At 35.5% G+C, this 21,308-nt stretch overlaps 1 protein-coding gene across 3 annotated transcripts in view; it reads left to right on the forward strand.

Annotated features, from left to right (window-relative positions):
• SLC30A6 (solute carrier family 30 member 6) overlaps positions 1 to 21,308 on the forward strand; it is a 52,526-nt gene that overhangs the window by 21,212 nt on the left and 10,006 nt on the right. For all 3 annotated transcript variants that reach the window (XR_008915485.1, XM_056813239.1, XM_056813240.1), the window contains exons 6-12: positions 834 to 914; positions 10,126 to 10,161; positions 11,087 to 11,181; positions 13,542 to 13,590; positions 18,201 to 18,320; positions 19,449 to 19,551; positions 20,545 to 20,592. Coding sequence is in view for 2 of the 3 variants with exons in the window: in XM_056813239.1 (XP_056669217.1) it covers positions 834 to 914; positions 10,126 to 10,161; positions 11,087 to 11,181; positions 13,542 to 13,590; positions 18,201 to 18,320; positions 19,449 to 19,551; positions 20,545 to 20,592 (532 nt within the window). In the remaining variant the exon portion in view is untranslated. The remainder of the gene's footprint in view (positions 1 to 833; positions 915 to 10,125; positions 10,162 to 11,086; positions 11,182 to 13,541; positions 13,591 to 18,200; positions 18,321 to 19,448; positions 19,552 to 20,544; positions 20,593 to 21,308) is intronic.

A 21,308-nucleotide genomic window follows, 5' to 3' on the forward strand; every position in this document is an offset into this window, starting at 1 on the left:
GACTAATTCATAGCTTACCTAGTCGTGCATTATTGTACCTATTTTCTCACATCCCCTCTAGCATTTGTTATTTTTCTTTTCTGGAGGAATATGATTCTTAAATCTTTTAGTTTTCACAACATCAACAAGGCATACTATTTATTATCCTTCAAAAGAACTAGACCACCTTACAAAAACACCTTCTTCCTTACACACTTCAGAAATTTTATCTCCTGCTCAGCTTAAAGCAAGATTTTAAAGACTAAAAAGAAAACATAGAGTGAGGGCCACAGAGTTAGAAGAAACCAGATTATTTTTGTTAAATATTTTAAGTTGCTTATATATTGGCTCTAAAAGCTATCTAACATTATGTACCTCTGATCTAATCTTATTGGGCTCTAGTCTCTAGTTTGAAAAATGCCAACTTAGAGAAAGTAGCAGTTTAATTTGAAAGTGTAGTCTTATATCTGTTTTGATTCTATTTGTTTAGACTAAAAGACCAACTTGTAATCAGGAAATCTGAGTTTAAATCCTACCTCTTATACTGACTAGCAGTGTTATCCTGGACAAGTAACTTTATTATTTCTTCACCTGTAAAATAAAGGGCTTAGACCCAGATGTGTGATACTAAAAATAAAAAATTTTTAAAGAAGAGGGAAAGTAGTTTAATATGAAAATTATATGCAAAATCCAGAAGACAGTAAGATAAATGTTTGCCCTATTGAAAACAGTTGTTTTTTTCTATTTTTCTTTGTTTCTCATTTCTATAGAAATGATCTGTTTTAGAGATACTTAATGTTGGATCTTATTTAATATTTAAAATTGAAGTAATCAGCCTAATTTTCTGATTATAGGTTTGAAAGATTAGAAGTCCTGGCAGTGTTTGCTTCCACAGTCCTGGCACAGCTGGGAGCTCTCTTTATATTAAAAGAAAGGTAAGAGTATTCTATAGAAGTTTAATTCCAACTTTTATAGCCTTTTAAGGTTTAGTTCTGCTTATGACATCCTTTTAGAGTAGTGGCAGTGGCTACTTATTAACTATTCATATTCACAGTCATATCACTGTTGAGTTGCCAGATATAGTGATACATTGTATACCCATTAAGAGTGTACAGTCTCTATATTCCTCAGTAGAAAAGTTGTTTTCAGTTCAGTTCATTCTAACTCAGTAGTCATATACTAAGTTCTTACTATGTATATTGTACCATAGCAGATACTTAGGTTACAATGATAAAACACATTGTAATCTTTTACTTAAAGGAACTTAATTTTAGCAGCAGCCATGACTTGTATAATATAAGTTAAAATGTAATATATTTATAGGAAAGATCCATTAGAAAGTCAATGAGATGAGCTAGTGCTTGTTGAAAAGATATGGGAAAACTCCATAGTGTAGAATTAAAATGGTTGATGCCATAAACTGTAATAATTAAATTGGTTGATGTTATAAACTGTAGTGAGTTAAAATGGTGGAAGATATAAATTGTGATAGATATAAGAGACAGTGAGTAAATTGTGACCGCAGGAAATATGTTTTCACTACAGTGTTTTGTTTAAAAATCAAATATAAGGTGGTCGCCAGGGAATATATTCCCAATTATTCAAATACCCAAGTCAACTGGGTTTTATAGAGATTTTAATTAATAATACAATGAGTAATCAAAGAAAGAGAGAGAGAGAGAGAGAGAAAAAAGTATAAGTATGAAGGGCCTTAAGCCAACATGGCCTAGACCTGAGTCTTAAGAAAGTGAGAATCAGTCAGTTTTTATCACTCACCACAAGATTTGTCTTAAGCAAGGATGTCTGGGGAATAGAGTCTCCCCAGAGGGAGTTCCAGCCAGAGTCAGCCTCCCAAGGGACTTCTTCTCATGAGATCTTCAAAGGGCCTCCTCCAAAAGGATCTATCTCCAAGGATCCTATCTCCAAGCCTCTATCTCCAAGGATCTAAGGATCTCCAAGCCTCCCTTGCTAAAGAGATACCTTTTCTTATATAGGGTTTTTTTTCCTATGTCACCTCCCCTAAGTTCTTCCATCTACCAATCACCGTAGATGTTTCCTAAAGGACAGCCCATCTGAATTCCCGGCAAGTCGACTAATCCTCTCAGTAAGTCTGAACCAGAGAAAACACAGCCGAGTCGACTAATCTCATTAAGAGAAAACTTGCCCGACCCTTTTAGGTACCTAGCATCCCATTGTATCAATTCTAAAAAACAGGCATGGCTCAAAAAACTCCTTGCCTTATTATAAGCATGGGTCCAAGTACTTTCATTGTTTAGCAAGGAGTTTTCTCCCCTAAAGCAGTCTTAAGTACAGGTGGAGTAGATGTCCTCCCATTTCTGATCCTGGTGAGTTCTCACATCAAAATGGGGAATGTTTCCAGTAGGGAATTTGTTCCAATGGAGGATTCCTCAATGCGAAAATTTTTAACATTCACAAGTCTGAGAAATTTCAAGATTTACAATAGAATATGTAGCACCTGAGCTTAAAAGAAGAGAATTTCAAAAGAGTCCATGAGAGGAAGTGGGAGAAAGGAGGTCAAAAATGGAAAGTGCCTTATTTAATTTGTCTGAAACGTAGAATATTGTGTGATATGGAAATCACTTTTAAAGACTGATATATATTAATTTAAGGTCACCAAGGAATTCACTTATGAAATTCCCAAGTGAAACACTCAAGTCAGAATGGAGTTTTATGGTAGTTTAATGACAACGAGAGTAAGAAATTATTAGAGGGAGAGAAAGAGGGAGAGAAGGAAGAGGTTAACTCAACCTCCTGGCAGAGCCTGAGGGAGTTTTAGGCCTTGGAGGGCCAAGGCAAGGAAGGGAGTCAGTCCTTTCACTCACATGACCGATTTGAAGGAAAGCTGTCTGCAGGCCTCCCTGCTTGAGCTCCAGAATCAAACTGAGTCTAGCCCCTGTCCCCAGGAAGTGAGCGAACTCCAGAGGCTGTTCCCTACCTCACTTCCTGTGCCTCACATGTGCCAATGATGGCTCAAGCTTGGCTTAGGACAGCCCAGGGGGGCAGTTAGTTATTTCTGATTTTTCATTAACTAGCACATGCCCGTGTGGTGTGGGTGTGCACATTCTTGGGTGCTAGACCAAGCAAGACGGAGGAAATTTAAAAATCACGAAAGCCTAGGAAAACAGGTTAGAGTTTAGATCATGGAAAGTCTCAAATTCCAAAATAGGTAGTTTATTTTTTACAAAGCTACTAAAGGTTTTGAGTAGGGGAGTGACTGATCAGACTTATTTAATAGAAATATTACTTTGTTATGTTGTGAAGAATGTATAAGAAAAGGATCATATGTTTATAGTTGAAAGGAATCTCATAGACCATCTAGTCTTTTTTTTTTTTTAACCCTTACCTTCTGTCTTGGAATCAATACTGTGTATTGACTCCAAGGCAGAAGAGTGGTAAGGGCTAGGCAATGGGGGTCAAGTGACTTGCCCAGGGTCACACAGCTAGGAAGTGTCTGAGGCCAGATTTGAACCTAGCACCTCCCGTCTCTAGGCCTGGCTCTCAATCCACTGAGCTATCCAGCTGCCTCCCTGACCATCTAGTCTTATCAATGAGAAAACTGAGGCTCTAGGAAGTTAAGTGATATGCCTAAGGATACCTGGGAGGAGAGACTTTAGAGACATTAAAACAAGTTAAGAGGTCTTTGGGAAAAAAATCTTTTATAGTCTAGGAAAAGGACAGCTTAAAATTAGCTGTCAGTAAACTAAACTGCTAGCCATGTTGGATTTTTGGAGGATGTTCTAAATTTAAGACTTGGAATGTATTTTTAAATATTTGAATCGGTTATATACCTATTCATATTTTCTTTTGAAAATATTTAATATTAGGCTAGAATAGCAACAATGCCTCCCAGTGCCTACAAGACTAATTTCTCTTGATTTTTTTGTCTGCCATAAGATATTAATTAATGATGTCTTTGTTATAACAAAGGTTATGATCTGTTTCTTCAGGAGTACAAACACATGATAATAGAAATTAAATGAACTGAGTGAACTAATAGAAAATTAGGACTTCAGTGATACCTTTCTTGTTATTACTTGCAGATATTTATGTAGCTTGGTTCTCCAGTGTAAGATTTAAATTAATATCAGTAACTCCCAAGTATTATATTTATGAAGTTTATTAATAATCACTTGAAATAGAAAGAATAAAACTAAAAGAAATAGAAGTTCAAACCTAATTATCTAACAAAAAGTAAACCCACATAAGTTCTCCTGCCTCTCCAAAAAGCCCTCTTCAGCAGCTGCGATTACACAAAGAGAGAGCGAGGGGCGGAGCTACACAAAACTTATATCCTCCCTACCTCAGCACATAATGTGAGAAGGAAAGTGGGATGCTGGGAGTTAGAGTCTTGAGAAGCAGATTCTAATTACACACCTACATGTCACACTACTCCTCGGTTTCCTTGACTTGTTCATCATTTTCCTCTGGCTACTTAACTATAAATGTTCTTTAGGGATTTTTCTTTGACACTCTTCTCTTTCTTTTCTCTTTGTCACTGGTGTTATCTTTCATTTCTATGACTTAAATGATTGTCTGTATTCATCTAACTGTCAAATCTTTATATTCAATATCAATTTCTTTCTTGAACTATGATTCTATATCTTTAATTTCTTACTGGATGCTAAGGTGTCCTTATTGGACATCTTAGCCAGGATGTGCTTCTAGCACACGAAATTCAATCTAACCAAAACTTAATTTATCATCTCCCCAAACCTTCCTCTCTTTTCAACTTTGTTGTTTTTGTTAATGGTATTATCATCCTCTCATTCATCCAGATTGAAAACTTCATAGTCATCATCTGACTTTTTCCCTTTCTCACTTTATCTAATCCATTCCTGTCTTATCAATTCTACCAGCACAGCATCTCACTTTCTTTTTTAAACTGTTACCTTCTGTCTTATTGGTTCTAAGGCAGAAGAATGGTAAGAGCTAGACAGTGGGGGTTAACTGGCTTGCCCAGGATCACACAGCTAGGAAGTATCTGAGTCCAGATTTGAATCTAGGATCTCCTCTTTCTAGGCCCGACTCTCAATCCACTGAGCCACCTCGCTGCCCCCCACAACATGTCTTAAACATAGCTTTTCTTCTTCGTTTACATTACTCTCAGTCCAGTTCAAGTTCTCATCATCTGTAATCTAGACTATTATAATATTTGCTTAACTGGTTTCTTTATTTCTACCTTTTTGCCCTCTTTCCAGTCTATCTTTTGAATAGCCTCCAAATTAATTTTGGTGTCCAGATCTAGTTTGATTATATCACACTCTTATATATAAAAACCTTCAGTGGGTCTTAATTTCCTTTAGGAAAAAGTTAATACTCCTTAGTGTTTAAGCCTCTCTATCACCTGACCCCATTCTATAATAATAATAATAGCTCATTTTTATTTAATACTTTAAGGTTTGCAAATCGATTTGTCAGTAAGCATTTACTAAGTACTTACTATCTGTTAGCTATGATAAGCACTGGTCATAAAAGACAGAAAATCAAGCATTCCTTGTTCTTAAGGAGCTAATACTCAATCATGGAAAGATAATTAATGCTACACAAAATAAACACAAATTAAATTCAAGGTAATTAAGTATAAAGCAGTTAGAAAGGGAGCATAATAACATGTAGAAGTTAGTGCTTAAATTTGGTCTTGAAGGAAGTTTTAGGAGGCAGGGATGAGGTGGGAGTATATTCCAGGCACTAGGAATGGCCTATACAATGGCATTAAGATAGGAGATGGAGTATTATGTGGGGAAGACTAGTTTGGCTGGACTGTAAAGTGACAGATTTTGGAGGGAGAGAATAATACATAATGAGTCAGAAAATAAATGTTGGACCAAATTATGTAGGTCTTCAAAACAAAAGTTTATGTTTCATCCTGATAGTAATAGAGTACTACTGTAGTTTATGGAGTAAGACTCCATAATTAAGTAAGTAAGACTCCATGCTCAGACATGTCCTTAAGAAGACTCATTTTGGCAGCAGTGAAGGAAATGAATGGAATAAAGTAAGTATTGATGTGGGAGGGAATTATGTGGTCATGACAGTAGTGCAGCCAAGATTTGATAGGGGCCTAACCTGAGCTGATGCCTCTGTTTAGTGAAAAAGGCCTGACTGCAAGAGATGAAGTAGAAATAGGAATATGTGAAATCATTTTCTCTTTAACTCTCCTCCTCAAAAAACAAAACAAAAATCAAACACATACATGTCCGATTCTAAGCTCTGAAGCTACAAATTTTCTCCCCCAGACTATGAAACTGGGTTCGGTGCTCTCTTTTGTTGAGAATAACAGGCAGGGCCTGATCAGCTATTTGGCCCACTCTAAAGATTAAATTTAATCAGCAAGCTCTAGCCACCATGCACTAGGCAGCTGTGTTGGCCCAGCCGTGTAGTGGGGAGGAAGGGGCTTCTTGGCATCCTTAAGACCCACCTCTTCTTGTGATGAAGTAATGAGGGGGAAGTTGATGATTTTCCAATCAGAAATGTCTGAGGAGACTGAGTTAACATCACAAAGGGTATATTTAAAATTTTTGGCACAAGAACTCTCTCTTTTACCCTGCTCATGCTCTTTGGTGGCCGCCATACAGATTACAGAGTGAGTCTGCTGACTACTTTATATTTTCTTGAGCAGCTAATTAAGAAACTAACTTAAAAATTAAGAAATACTGCCTCTCCAGCATTTAATCATTATAAATGGCAAGATTTGGGAAATGATTACTTATGTAAGTGAGGGAGAGTGAAAAGTCAAGAATAGTTCTATAGTTATGAACGTGGAATATGGGAAGAATATATATATCCAATAAAATCTTTCCCTTCCTTTAAGGCTTGTCCTGCTTCCTCCATGAAGACTATCTCAATCACTTAGCAGATGATCTCTCCTACCATCTGAGAACACTTTATATTTCTTCTTTACCTACCCCCACCCCCATCACATTCTATTTCAAATTATACTAAAATAGATTTTTAAACTTCTTAAGGATGGAGACTGTGTTGCTTTTCAGAGTTGGAATGGACCTCAGCTGCTAAATAGTCTAACCCATACACAAGTGGAATCCTCACTCTAACATAACTGACAAATGATCATCTCTCCTATACCTCTTGAGGCAGGTCATTCCACTTTTGGAGAATTCTCATTGAGAGGCAGTTTTTTCTGACATTAAGCTTAAATTGGCCTCTTTACTACTGCCATCCATTGTTCAATGTACTGTCTTCTCCCTTTTTTTCACAGGCTAGTCCTTCACACTCTTGAAGATAGCAAGCATGTTCCTTCTGAGTTTTCTTTTCTCCAGGCTAACCATGCCAATTCTTTCAACTGATCCTCATGTAACATAGACTAAAAAATCTTTTTAACTACTCCAGTTGCTTTCCAGTCTGTCACTGTTCTTTAAACTGTGGTATTCAGAACTGAATACAGTGTCCTAGACATGGTCACTCCAGGGCAGAACATAGCAAGACTATTGAGCCTATTGATTCTTTATTCCTAGAAACTATGACTCTCTTAACACAGCCCAAGGTCAAATGAGCTTTTTTGTCTGTCACATCACACAAGTGACTAATATTGAGCTCACTGTTCACTAAAATACCCAAGTATTTTTTCAGAACAATAGTAGTCTGATCATCTTCCAAAGACAGGATAAATTGGTGATTTGAGAGGGAAGGCATTAGCATTAATGGGGAATGTTTAAAGTCTTATAGCAGTTGAGATTCTAGGAGGTAGCTAGGTAGCTCAGTGGATTGAAAGCCAGGCTTAGAGATAGGGAGGTCCTGGATTCAGTCTGGTCTCAGATACTTCCTAACTGTGTGAACAAGTCTCTTAACCCTCATTGCCTAGCCCTTACCACTCTTCTGCCTTGGAACCAATACACAGTATTGATTCTAAAACAGAAGATAAGGGTTAAAAAAAAAAAAAGGTTGAGAATCTAGCCAAAATTTTAAGGCCTCCAGAAAAGCTAGGAGGCAGAAGAGAAAAGGATGTTTTCCAGCCTTTGGGGATAGTCATTGAAGCTCAGAATCAATAGCTGGAGTGTTTTGTAGGAGGAACAGCAAGGAGAGCCCTGGATTAAAATAAGGTGAGGATAGGAATGAGGTGTAAGAAGACCAGAAAGGAAGAGAACTAGGTTATGAAAAGTTTTGAATGTCAAACAGAAGTTCTGGAAGTAGTAGAGTGTTGGCTGAAGTTTATCAAGGAAAGGGATGCATCAGGGTCAGATCTGTGCTTTAGAAAAACCATTTTGACAGTTAAGCAGAGGAGCTGGAGTGGGAAGAGACTTGAGGCAGGGAGACTGGATAGCAAGTTATTGTAACAGTCTAGGTGTGAGGTGATGGCAATATCAAAAGAGGGAGAAAAAAAGTGTATGCAAGAAATGTCGCAAAGCTAATTCTTATTGGCTCCTGCAAATACTGTTACTGAGGGTACAAATACAAAAACAGAACAGCTCCTGCTCTCAAGGAGATTATGTTCTGTTGGGAGAAGAGATAACATGCAGATAAATAAATACAAAATAAATTGGGAATAGAGGTGGAGTATTCACAACTAGGAGAATCAAGAAGGTTATTTTGTAAAAGGTGGCCTTGAGCAGGGCTGTGAAGAAAAGTAGGGTTCTCTGAGTCAGAAGTGAGCAAGGAGAGCATTCCAGGAATAACAGGTAGCCTGGGCAAAGGCATATAGACAGGAGAAGGAATGTTATCTTCAGGGAGCAGTGGGCAAGTTGGGTGGATCATAGAGTTAGTGAGGGAGAATAATATGGATTTTAAATGCCATAAGTAGATTGATTAATTCTTAGTATGGTTTCTCAAACTTTCTAAATAGAAACTTCACTTTAAGTAGAAACTTATTTCAGCATAGAATATCTCTTAGTTCCATAGTCTTTTTTTTTTTAGATTCTTTGATTTTTTTTTTAATGTTTAAGTTTACATGCTCCTCCTTTAAAACTCTACACTGCTATCTCATTGAACCTTAGACATGACCATGGGCTCTCAAAGGTTAAGCTAATGGATTATACACTTTTAGAATTCTTAATGAGCAGGCAAATCTTTGAGTTTGAGCCCAAAGATGGATTGTATGTCTGACATCTAGGGACAGCCTAAGTTTGGAGAGGCTCAACTCCAGACTGACCACATCAACTCTCAAAGAACTTCCATTTAGAGCAGTTGTGATCTGCATTAGTTGGGGAAAAGAACCCACCATGATGAAATCAGAAGTCATTGATATATTTTCAAGGTAAATTTTATGGTATAAAAGTCAGCTATCAAGTTTAGATGAAATTCATTTTGTGGTTATTTAGAACTCTTCTGGAGAAGCCTTTAGGAGAAAATGAATCTTCATTCTTAGTCACGGAAACTCAGCATACCTCTAAAATTAACAAAGGGCAAATACTCTGAAGGTTGTAATGGCTGGGCCTATGTGCTAATGATCATCATTGGATACAGAATTAAGCTCTTAGTGCCAGTGCTTCTACAATTGCATTGGAGGAGTCTGACAAGCACTGCAGTGTTCAGGCTTTCTAGGTGAAAGTATCTGATAACAGAATTTGTATTATACCATAATCACCTAATAAAGGTGATTGTAGAATCTGTCTCCTGGACTACTGTCAGCATTTATGAGAGACAAAAATAGAGAAAGAATTGGGAAGGCATAATAGCAAAAAGGTAAAAGGAAAATAGAGATTCTATGCATACTGCCTGGGTCACTACATATCCTACATCATATATCATCTTTGGAAGAGTATGTGAGCTAAATATTCATCATCATCATTAGATCTATAAAGTGACTTAAAGGGATACTAAATTGATTAATTTGGTTTTGGGATAATATAGGCCTTTTTTCTTCTCCTTTTCAATCCTTTTTTGATGCTTCAAAATTCATAAGAAAATGTATAAATGGAAGGAAAGGAGACAAAACTCAAGTCAGTGAGATTCTTCTGCTTCTAATAAAAAGATTAAAGTTATTGAGTAAAAATAAGATTTGAAATTAATCTGTGGATTTGTTAGTTGCCATTCTTATTCAAAAGTTAACATTTATTATGAGAACTGAGTAATTTTGTTTTGTTAGGTTTGGATAGGTCAAACATAATAATTTTTCCCTTGTAATAATTTATAGAATTTATTTAACAAAATTTATATCATTTCTTTCTTTAGTGTGGAACGTTTTTTGGAGCAGCCTGAGATACATACGTAAGATTTTATTTTTTATATCATTTTTATTTGACTTTTAATTTAAATGTTTAGCTAACTATTAATAGACAGTAATTTTTTTTCTGCTGAAGTTTAACATTTGAATTTTCTAAGTGCTTCAAAGACAAGATCCCAAAGGTAATTTTATTCACTAGGCTACCTCAGTATTTTCTTCCTTAGTCTCATTTAATTTCCCAGTCACGGCCCTGAGGAATTATGCAATGAGTCCTAGATTATATTTCCCATGATAAGCAGCACTCCTCTGTCTTTTCATTATGCTGAATTGTGGACACAGGGAGGGGAAGGTATAAATAAATATATACCCATATAAAATATTTTAAATTGTTATTATAAACTACAAAAAAATTGCCAAGAAGATAGTCCATGTATACCCTCATATATGATCCTAAACTATATATTTTCAAGGGAAATATTCATTCAGTTTGAGTTTTTACATGAATATTTATAAAATACCATGAATGCTAAATATTCTTTTTCTATACTACTTGAGAAGCAGTATACAGTAGTAGATGAAGTACTTGAACTTGTCTCCAGATTTTCCTTCCAACAATTACTAATTTGTAGCCAAGTTCCTATCTTACAGGGTTGTTATGAGACTCGAATGAGAAAATGTGTGTAAAACACTTTGCAAACCTTTAACTGCTTTATAAATGTTAGTTATTTCTATTAGTACTTAGGATGAACAGAAGTATATGGTCCAGTATTTAGGACACTTGAGAGGATTCTGTAAACTAAGTTCAGATTCTGGTTTTGAGTCTTGAATCATTGAAAGACATCAAGCAAATAACGTTATCTCTCCATTTTTCTGTTTTTCCATCTTATGGGTATAGATAGTGAAACATATCATGTGATACTATCCATTTACTGCCAAAAGAAAATAAAGGTGAATTTTTTTTTCTTTTAGGGGACGATTATTAGTTGGCACTTTCGTGGCACTCACATTCAACTTGTTTACAATGCTTTCTATTAGGAATAAACCTTTTGCTTATGTCTCTGAAGGTATGTTTTTTATTTGCCAAAATTAAGAAAATCCAGTAAAAAGATCAGTTCTTTTTACCTTGATTGTTTTCTCAGTCTCTCTTGCAAAATAGTATTTTTTTCTAACAGAGAATATGGCATAGTGGAAAGAGAGTTGTCCTCTGAGTTAAGAGGACAGAGTTTTGATATATACTACTTGTATAACCCCAGCAAGTCCTTTAACTTCTCAGAACTCCAGCAATTTTCTAAGGCTAAAAGTTGAGGAATAGGTGTCAAAATGCATTGGTAAAGGAAGTTTCTTCCCTGTGACTCCTTCATAGGAAAAATGCAGATCCAAGCCAAAGTTTTTTTTTTTAATTTCTAAAAGCTTCATTATACCTAAAGTGTTAGTCACACACATCAAACATAAAATGAAAAGAACAAATACAAAAATTGTGTTCTGAAAAGAAGAAATACAAAGAGTCTTAACATGTCTGGTACCGGTTTTAAAGCTCAAAATACAATAGAACTGGGGGCAGCTGGGTAGCTCAGTGAATTGAGAACCAGGCCTAGAGACGGGAGGTCCTAGGTTCAAATCCGGCCTCAGCCACTTCCTAGCTGTGTGACCCTGGGCAAGTCACTTGACCCCCATTGCCTAGCCCTTACCACTCTTCTGCCTTGGAGCCAATACACAGTATTGACTCCAAGACGGAAGGTAAGGGTTTTTTATATAAAAAAAAAATACAATAGAACTTTGTTAATTCTGACCTTACTAATTCAGTTTTGGACTAGACTGAAATATATTAATATGGTTTATAAAGGAAAAAAAGGTTTTGCCCAGCAAATAAGTAAGCAAACAGCCTTTTAAAGGGAATTTTTAACCTTAAAAGAGTTATATTTGGGGGCTAATACAATTTAAATAAATATTTAAATAAAATAATTTTGTTAATTACAAATAATTTTAATCCAGTTAAAACAAGTCCATGAGATTGTTTATTGGGAAAACACTTTTAAAGTACATATACTTGAAAATAACAAAATTGTTTTTCTTTCAAAATATTTTGCAAGTCAGAGGTTTTCTTGATTCAAACTGGCTTTCACTTTAGTGTTCCAGTTAATAAGGTTTAATTAGGGACCTGTAACATTTTGGAATCCCTTAAACCAAGAACAGATAGATGGAAATGATAGGAGCTGACTTGGGTAATGAGGCAGAGCCATTGGTGACATGTCAGGAAAGCTGGGACATTCAAGGAGACTTGTAGTAGGACAGGCATTCTTTATCTAAGGTCTGTGGACTTAAAAAAAAAAAATCTTGGTTGCTGAATTGCAATCTATCTGTTCCTTTGTAATCTGGTGTATTTCATTTTATACATTTAAAAACATGATTCTGAGGAGTCCATAGTTTTCATCAGACTATCATAAGAGATTTATGACAAAAAAAAGTTAAGCTCCCATATAGTAGCGGAGGAAGTCTTAAAATTTTGCATACTAGGATAACCTGGAGAAAATAGCTGCTGAAATTCTTATTTAAGATAAACACCTTCATACATCATATTTCCTATGATCCAGAATTTGGGGCCTAGTGGCCCCAAAAATAAAGAGATAAAATTTGAAGCGAACAGATTAATGGCATTTATGTAAATCTGAATGAAATAATCTAGACGGTTTTGCTGAAATGGGTTTGTATAGAACACCTGTATTCTATAAATTAATTCATTTTTTCAGGCCAAACAGAAGATATTGTAGCAAAAGAGTCTGTTGCTTCAGTCTTTTATCTTAATGGTCTACAATTTTGTTCAATTCAACAAGCATTTATTGAGCCCCTGCTGTGTGAAAGGCTTTGTGTGCTAGGTGTTAGAGGGTACAAAGATAAAAATAAAAAATATTCTCTGCCTTCCAGGAGCTGATAGTCTATCATCAAAACAGATAAAAAGAGATAATTTGAGGGAAGAAGAAAGAATTAACAATTAGATCAGGAAAGGCTACCTATAAGTGGCACATGCAGAAAGAAAGCTATCTAAGGAATATTATCAGAAGTACCTTTGCATATAACTTTGCCTAGTATTCATTAAACTTTTAAAAAATTATTTATTTATTCATTTGTTTGCTTTTTGAAGCCCTTACCTTCCGTCTTGGAATCAATACTGTGTATTGGTTCCAAGGCAGAAGAGTGGTAAGGGCTAGGCAATGGGGGTAAGTGACTTGCCCAGGGTCACACATCTGGGAAGTGTCTGAGGCCAGATTTGAACCTAGGACCTCCCATCTCTAGGCCTGGCTCTCAATCCACTGAGCTACCCAGCTGCCCCCTATTCATTAAACTTCTTGAAAAGTTTAGGAAATGAGGAATGTTGAATTATTCTCCCTTGATGTCATGTTAATAATAAATCTCTTATTTCATATAGCTGCTACTACTAGTTGGCTTCAAGAACATGTTGCTGATCTTAGTAGAAGGTAAATTTTAATGAAGTTTGGTTAAAATTGAATTATACAATAATACATAATTTTTTTAATTATTTCATAGCTTTATTCCATATATATAACAATACAATAAACTATCTGATGGTACAGAAAATTTCTCCTACAATCACAAAATATTCACTTAAAAGTTCATTTCCAGGAAAAATGGCTCCCTCTACTTCTAGATCATCCTTCAGCTTATCTTGACTTTGTTTTTGTTTTGCTTTTTTTTAACTCAAGATCAATCTAATGAATCAGTCATCTGGGTGTTCAATCTCTGTTCCTCACCTCTTGATAAAAAGAAAGGGATGTCATGATGAAAATGTTTGGTATTTTCAATTCCACCTATAATCTATTATAAAAGTGTTATTCTGCAAGCATTTAGTTAAGAAAAAAGGTAAACAATAAAACACAATTTTTCTTTAAAAAATCCAAGCTTACAATAAGGGCATTTATCAGTCAGTATGCAAGGATTCACAATGGCCACTTGCTTTTTCTTCTAATTGACAAGTAGCACAAGTAAATAGCAAGTGGGTTTTGAAACCCCCTCATGTTCTTACAGTAAGCATTTTTGATATAACTGAAGACTGAAATTCCAATCAGTGAATGCAATGCATCTTTATAGGTTATTTTCTGTCCTTGTTTTTTTTTTTTAATTTTAATATTATTTTATTTGGTCGTTTTCATACATTATTCACTGGAAACAAAGATCGTTTTCTTTTCCTCCCCTCCCCTCCCCCCCCCCCCCCCCCCCCCCCCGCCTTTCCCTCTCCCATAGCCGACGCATGATTCCACTGGTTATCACATGTGTTCTTGACTCGAACCCATTTCCCTGTTGTTGGAGTTTGCATTATAGTGTTCATTTAGAGTCTCTCCTCAGTCTTATCTCCTCCAACCCTGTAGTCAAGCAGTTGCTTTTCAGCGGTGTTTTTACTCCCACAGTTTATCCTCTGCTTGTGGGTAGTATTTTTTTTTTTAGATCCCTGCAGATTGTTCAGGGATTGCATTGATACTAATGGAGAAGTCCATCACCTTCGATTGTACCACAATGTATCAGTCTCTGTGTACAATGTTTTCCTGGTTCTGCTCCTCTCGCTCTGCATTACTTCCTGGAGGTTGTTCCAGTCTCCATGGAACTTCTCCACTTTATTATTCCTTTTAGCACAATAGTATTCCATCACCAACATATACCACAATTTGTTCAGCCATTCCCCAATTGAAGGGCATCCCCTCATTTTCCAATTTTTGGCCACCACAAAGAGTGTAGCTATGAATATTTTTGTACAAGTCTTTTTGTCCATTATCTCTTTGGGGTACAAGCCCAGCAGTGCTATGGCTGGATCAGAGGGCAGACAGTCTTTTATCGCCCTTTGGACATAGTTCCAAATTGCCCTCCAGAATGGTTGGATCAATTCACAACTCCACCAGCAATGAATTAATGTCCCCACTTTGCCACATCCCCTCCAGCATTCATTACTTTGCATAGCTGTCATGTTAGCCAATCTGCTAGGTGTGAGATGATACCTCAGAGTTGTTTTGATTTGCATCTCTCTGATTATAAGAGATGTAGAGCACTTTTTCATGTGCTTATTAATAGTTTTGATTTCTTTGGCTGAGAATTGCCTGTTCATGTCCCTTGCCCTTTTGTCAATTGGAGAATGGCTTGATTTTTTGTACAATTGATTTAGTTCTTTATAAATTTTAGTAATTAAACCCTTGTCAGAGGTTTTTATGAAGATTGTTTCCCAATTTGTTGCTACCCTTCTGATTTTGGTTACATTGGTTTTGTTTGTACAAAAACTTTTTAATTTGATGTAATCCAGATTATTTATTTTGCATTTTGTAATTCTTTCTAATTCTTGCTTGGTTTTGAAGTATTTCCCTTCCCAAAGGTCTGACATGTATACTATTCTGTGTTCGCCTAATTTTCTTATAGTTTCCTTCTTTATGTTCAAGTCATTCATCCATTTTGAATTTATCTTGGTGTAGGGTGTGAGGTGTTGATCTAAGCCTAATCTTTCCCACACTGTCCTCCAGTTTTCCCAACAGTTTTTATGAAATAGTGGATTTTTGTCCCAAAAGCTGGGATCTTTGGGTTTGTCATATACTGTCTTGCTGAGGTTGCTTGCCCCCAGTCTATTCCACTGATCCTCCTTTCTGTCTCTTAGCCAGTACCAAATTGTTTTGATGACCGCTGCTTTATAATATAGTCTGAGATCTGAGACTGCAAGACCCCCTTCCTTTGTGTTTTTTTTTTCATTAATTCCCTGGATATCCTTGATCTTTTGTTGTTCCAAATGAACTTTGTTATGTTTTTTTCTAAATCAGTAAAAAAAATTTTTGGAAGTTCCATGGGTATGGCACTAAATAGATAGATGAGTTTGGGTAGGATGGTCATTTTTATTATATTGGCTCGTCCTACCCATGAGCAGTTAATGTTCTTCCAATTGTTCAAGTCTAGTTTTAGTTGTGTGGAAAGTGTTTTGTAGTTGTGTTCATATAGATCCTGTGTTTGTCTCAGCAGATAGATTCCTAAGTATTTTATTTTGTCTTGGGTAATTTTGAATGGGATTTCTCTTTCTAGTTCTTGCTGCTGAGCTGTGTTGGAATTATATAGAAATGCTGATGACTTATGTGGGTTTATTTTGTATCCTGCAACTTTGCTAAAGTTGTTGATTATTTCAATTAGCTTTTTGGTTGAGTCTCTAGGATTCTTTAAGTAGACCATCATGTCATCTGCAAAGAGTGATAATTTGGTCTCCTCCTTGCCTATTTTGATGCCTTCAATTTCTTTTTCTTCTCTAATTGCTACTGCTAGTGTTTCTAATACAATGTCAAATAATAGAGGTGATAATGGGCATCCTTGTTTCACTCCTGATCTTAATGGGAATGGATTTAGTTTATCCCCATTGCAGATGATATTAGCTGATGGTTTTAGATATATACTGTTTATTATTTTTAGGAATGACCCTTCTTTTCCTATGCTTTCTAGTGTTTTTAGTAGGAATGGGTGTTGTATTTTATCAAAGACTTTTTCTGCATCTATTGAGATAATCATGTGATTCTTGTTGGTTTGCTTGTTGATGTGGTCAATTATGTGGATAGTTTTCCTAATGTTGAACCAGCCCTGCATCCCTGGTATGAATCCTACTTGATCATGGTGGATGACCCTTCTAATCACTTGCTGGAGTCTTTTTGCTAGTATCCTATTTAAGATTTTTGCATCTATATTCATTAGGGAGATTGGCCTATAGTTTTCTTTCTCTGTTTTTGGCCTGCCTGGCTTTGGAATTAGTACCATGCTTGTGTCATTGTCCTTGTTATTTGAGAGGAACTGAGATACTATTGTCACCATCCAAATCCTCTAGTGTATTAAAAAGTGGCAGTAGTTACAATTATTCAATTTCACCTCCTTTCTGGGGCTTTTTACAGTAGATTCTTAAGTATAGTTCTCAATCTTGGAAACATAGCAATGACACAAATACAAAAATGCTCAATTTTTTTTTGCCTGCTTTAAAAATATGGTCAACATACCATTTATTTTTTATAGTACAACAGTAATTTTGTGCTAAGAATTATGAACCGTTGACTCTAGGTACTTCTGTTCACAAAGAGAATCTGATAACAGTTGAAAAAATTAATGCATTTCTTTAAAAAAAAAACTTGTACCAATTTCTTATTAAACTGAAATGACTACAAAAGGAATGACAAATGACTTGACAAAAAATGCACTAAAAATTTTGAAAAATTTAGCCAAGAGTAGTCAGAATTTCAGTTTACTAATATTTACACATTTTCTGTCATATAGTTGAAGCTATCACATACAAGAAATCAAAAAATAAATCACCTTGAAACCTAATTAAACTGCATATTCTAGGAATACAAGCTCTATAATTTAAAAAAAAATGTTGCACACAGTAGTTAGTTGAGAAAATCTGTTCCTTCACCTCTTGGCTTGTGAAAAACGTTTTCAAGAGTTCACTCTAAATGATTAACAAAATCTTTAACTATTACGTGCAGTTGGTATTTTGTTTTCCCCTTCTATTTCTTCCACCCCTGCTTGGGTCATAAGGTCAGCAATATTTTTCTCCAGCCAATGCAACTGCTTATATAATCAATTCAGACAATTATCTGGTCTGACATGGTCTGAAATTTGTCCTGCATCTATCTGCTGGAGAAGTGTATGAACCACAGCAGTCAGGTCCTGTACAGTTTTGGGGTCTGTCTCCGCCATTGCTCCGGCTCCAGACTTCAGTCGGTTTCCCAACTCATCTCTATGGCCAATAATACAGAATTTTTAAAAGTACAAGAAATTAATCTCTACAGAAACTGTAACATTCTGCAAGTACATGAACAACACAGAAGGGAGTTTCTTGTTCTAACTTTACTGTTTGTTGAATTTGTTGAATACAGATAAAATAAAATTTAAAAACCCAGTAGACTTTTGTCAATTATTAAAATTATTAAGAGCTTTGCTTTTCAAAATTTTCCTTTTATAAAAACAAGATAGATTATGTGTTACTGAAGTACAATTCATTTTTTTTAAACAAATTCTTAGCAGAGTAGTACTAATGCATACTACTTTGATTTGTTTTCCCCTATAGCTTGTGTGGAATCATTCCAGGACTTAGCAGTATATTCCTTCCTCGAATGAATCCTTTTGTCCTGATTGATCTTGCTGGAGCTTTTGCTCTTTGTATTACATATATGTTAATTGAAATAAAGTAAGTATTTTTTTTTATTTCTATTAGTACTACCAACTTCTCTATGGACCTGATTTACAAGGGAGCTTATGTGATGTTATATGAATGCCCCTGGATTAGAAATCAAGAAACTGGGTTTTAGTTCAACTGATTCACTAATGAGCTGTTTTGCCTCAGTCAAGTTTTTAACCTCTCTAGTCCTCAGCTGCCCTAGGGTTAATATGAGAATGGGAACTGATAACCACTAAAATTCCTTCCACTTTAATGATTCAAGATTTTTATAATTAGTAAAAATACTAAAAGTTTAATGTTTTGTGAACTATCACCAGAAAAAGAAAACAAATTCATTTACATGAGCGCTGGAAGGAAATTTGGTCAGCAAATTATGAAGAAAACTATACACCAACTATCCGCTTTAAATGACTAATACCCACATTGCTTCTACACTCATCTGGCAGCTATTGCTATTAAAAGAATGCCTTTATTGCTACTAAAGCCTTCCTTATTTTAGAGAATAGGGGCATCAGTTACCAGAGAAATACTGCATATATTGAAAAGCACTTGGGAAAGGAGTATGTATGAGGAGCCTATGACCTTGGAGCATTGGACCATATCATAAAGGAACTTCTGAACAAATCAAGCCATTGGTGGGATTTTGTACTCTAGCAGAAAAGCCTCCATCTTAAAAGGCTAGAAAACCCACCCCAGGGAGTCTTAAGCTTTCTGTACTAACTACAGAGATAAGTTAGTATCTCTGCAGCAAATTGAATGAACCCTTAAATTCCTTTTTTAAAAATACACACTATAAGCTGATTTTGCTTGAGAGAAATAATTAGTGGTGTATTCTGTTTGTTTTAAACATTTGGATAGAATTGAAATAGATGTTTGAGAAAGAAGTTAATCAATATTATTTGCAACAATTATTTAATTTATATTTATATATACATAGGCATACCTTATTTGTCTACATACCTATTTGTAGGGGGAAATTTAATCCTGAAAAACTGGGAATTCTTTATGTCTTTTCCAGTCCTAGTATTGGCCAGTTTTAGTAATAGCACACACTTTAATTACAGGTTACAAGTAGCTTGGATTACAAAGTGACTAAGGGAACTTTAATTTGCTCTTTTCATTATTTTCTCATTTCAGTAATTATTTTGCAGTAGACACTGCTTCAGCCATAGCTATTGCTCTGATGACATTTGGTACTATGTATCCGATGAGTGTATATAGTGGGAAGGTGTTACTCCAGGTAAGAAAAGTTTTCTTAGGTTGCTTCTCCTCTAAACATGCTTGCTTGATATAATCCTTTTTTCTTGAACCCTTTTCATATAAATGGGCAAAATACCTTATAACTTATTGCCTAGATTTGGATACACTAAAATCAAATTATTTCTCCTAAAACATGATATCTGGATACAGTAAAAACTCATAGCTAACTGATATGATGGGTATTCGTCCTATAATATGATGTGTAATGTAAGGCACAACCAAATTAGTGAGACTTTCCCTATACTGAATATGTTAAAAGAAAAAGCAATGCAGCATCTCATTTATATTTTATGTGTGTGTGTGTGTGTGTGTGTGTGTGTGTGTGTGTGTGTGTGTGTATATATATAGGGAGAGAGAGAGAGTTTAGATTTCATAGACTAGTTACTGGTAGTTAGCATTTTATATTTACTGAGTACAAAATCTATGATTTCTTTTGCTATATATATGTGTGTGTGTGTATTATTATGTATGTATATATGTATATGTATTATGTATAATATATATATATGTTTCATATTTCTATTCACAAATTACCCTGACCTTCATGCAACCAGCTGGTCAACCAGGATTATCCCTGGGGCCAGGACAAACACTTCACTCCTCCTTCTTCCCAATTTCCACCCCAGTTTCTTCAATTACACATCACCTACTTTCGGAAGCAGGGGGAAAATGACACTTTTGTAACCACTTTCACAAAGTTTCTAGATGTACATTTAAGTTTTTGAGCAGATGGCCTCAACAAATGAGCTAATTTAAGCACGGGCTGATAGCCCCAGGAATCTGTATGATAAAACTGTGGATTGTTTTAGCCTAACTTCCCTATCCTGTCCCCAAATTTAATTGTTGTTGTTGTGACCTCAGAAGCAACACTGTAACTTAGAGTTTTGCTATATCACTATATTCTTATAGTTTGAGTCATTGATTCAACTAATCTTCTGTCATGTATTGATCATAATTTATTGTTTTCTTCTAGACTACACCACCTCATGTTATTGGACAATTGGATAAACTTATCAGAGAGGTAATACTAGGTGATATTTAGAAGGGCTACTTAATAAAATCATCAATATTGTGAAATTATGCCTAAGGAGTAGGTATGAATAGCATTCTGTTGGACTCCAGGTAGAATTGATCCAAAGTATATATTTCCATATAATCATTTTAGCAATATAGCCTAGCTAAGAGTAATAACATGATAACAGAAGGTAGATAAGTCAAGAGGGATGGATCATCAACGCCAGCCAGTGAGTTTACTAAAGATTGGTATTGGAGAGGATATAGTGACATACCTTGTTTCAGATTGACTTTTCACTTTTGTCTGTTACAGTTGTCCTTTCACCCATTACCTAGGCTTCAGTAGTCCCTGTATCCATTGTGTAGAGTCTATAACCCTTTCTCCAAACCTAGCATTGTGGGAAGGGCTTCACTACTTCAGAGCCTTGAGTTTTGAATTTTTACCAGATTGCTATTTCATTTTATAAATTTACTAGGTATAGATAACATACCTATGACTTGATTGGTATAAGGGAGTTCTTTTATCAGTACAAGGTAGTGCCTTATCTGCTATCTGCAGTCTTAGAGAACTTCTTAGAGCACTGAGATGTTAAGAAACTTGCATTGTGTCACAGAGACTCAAATCCACATCTTTTTGGTTAAGGCTAACTCCCATTCATTACTGTCTCCTCTAAAAATTCACTAATGCTAGTTAGTAGAGGCACAAGAAATAATGAAATTTTG

This window comes from Monodelphis domestica, chromosome 1 (assembly GCF_027887165.1).
Source record: "Monodelphis domestica isolate mMonDom1 chromosome 1, mMonDom1.pri, whole genome shotgun sequence".
Lineage (NCBI taxonomy): Eukaryota > Metazoa > Chordata > Mammalia > Didelphimorphia > Didelphidae > Monodelphis > Monodelphis domestica.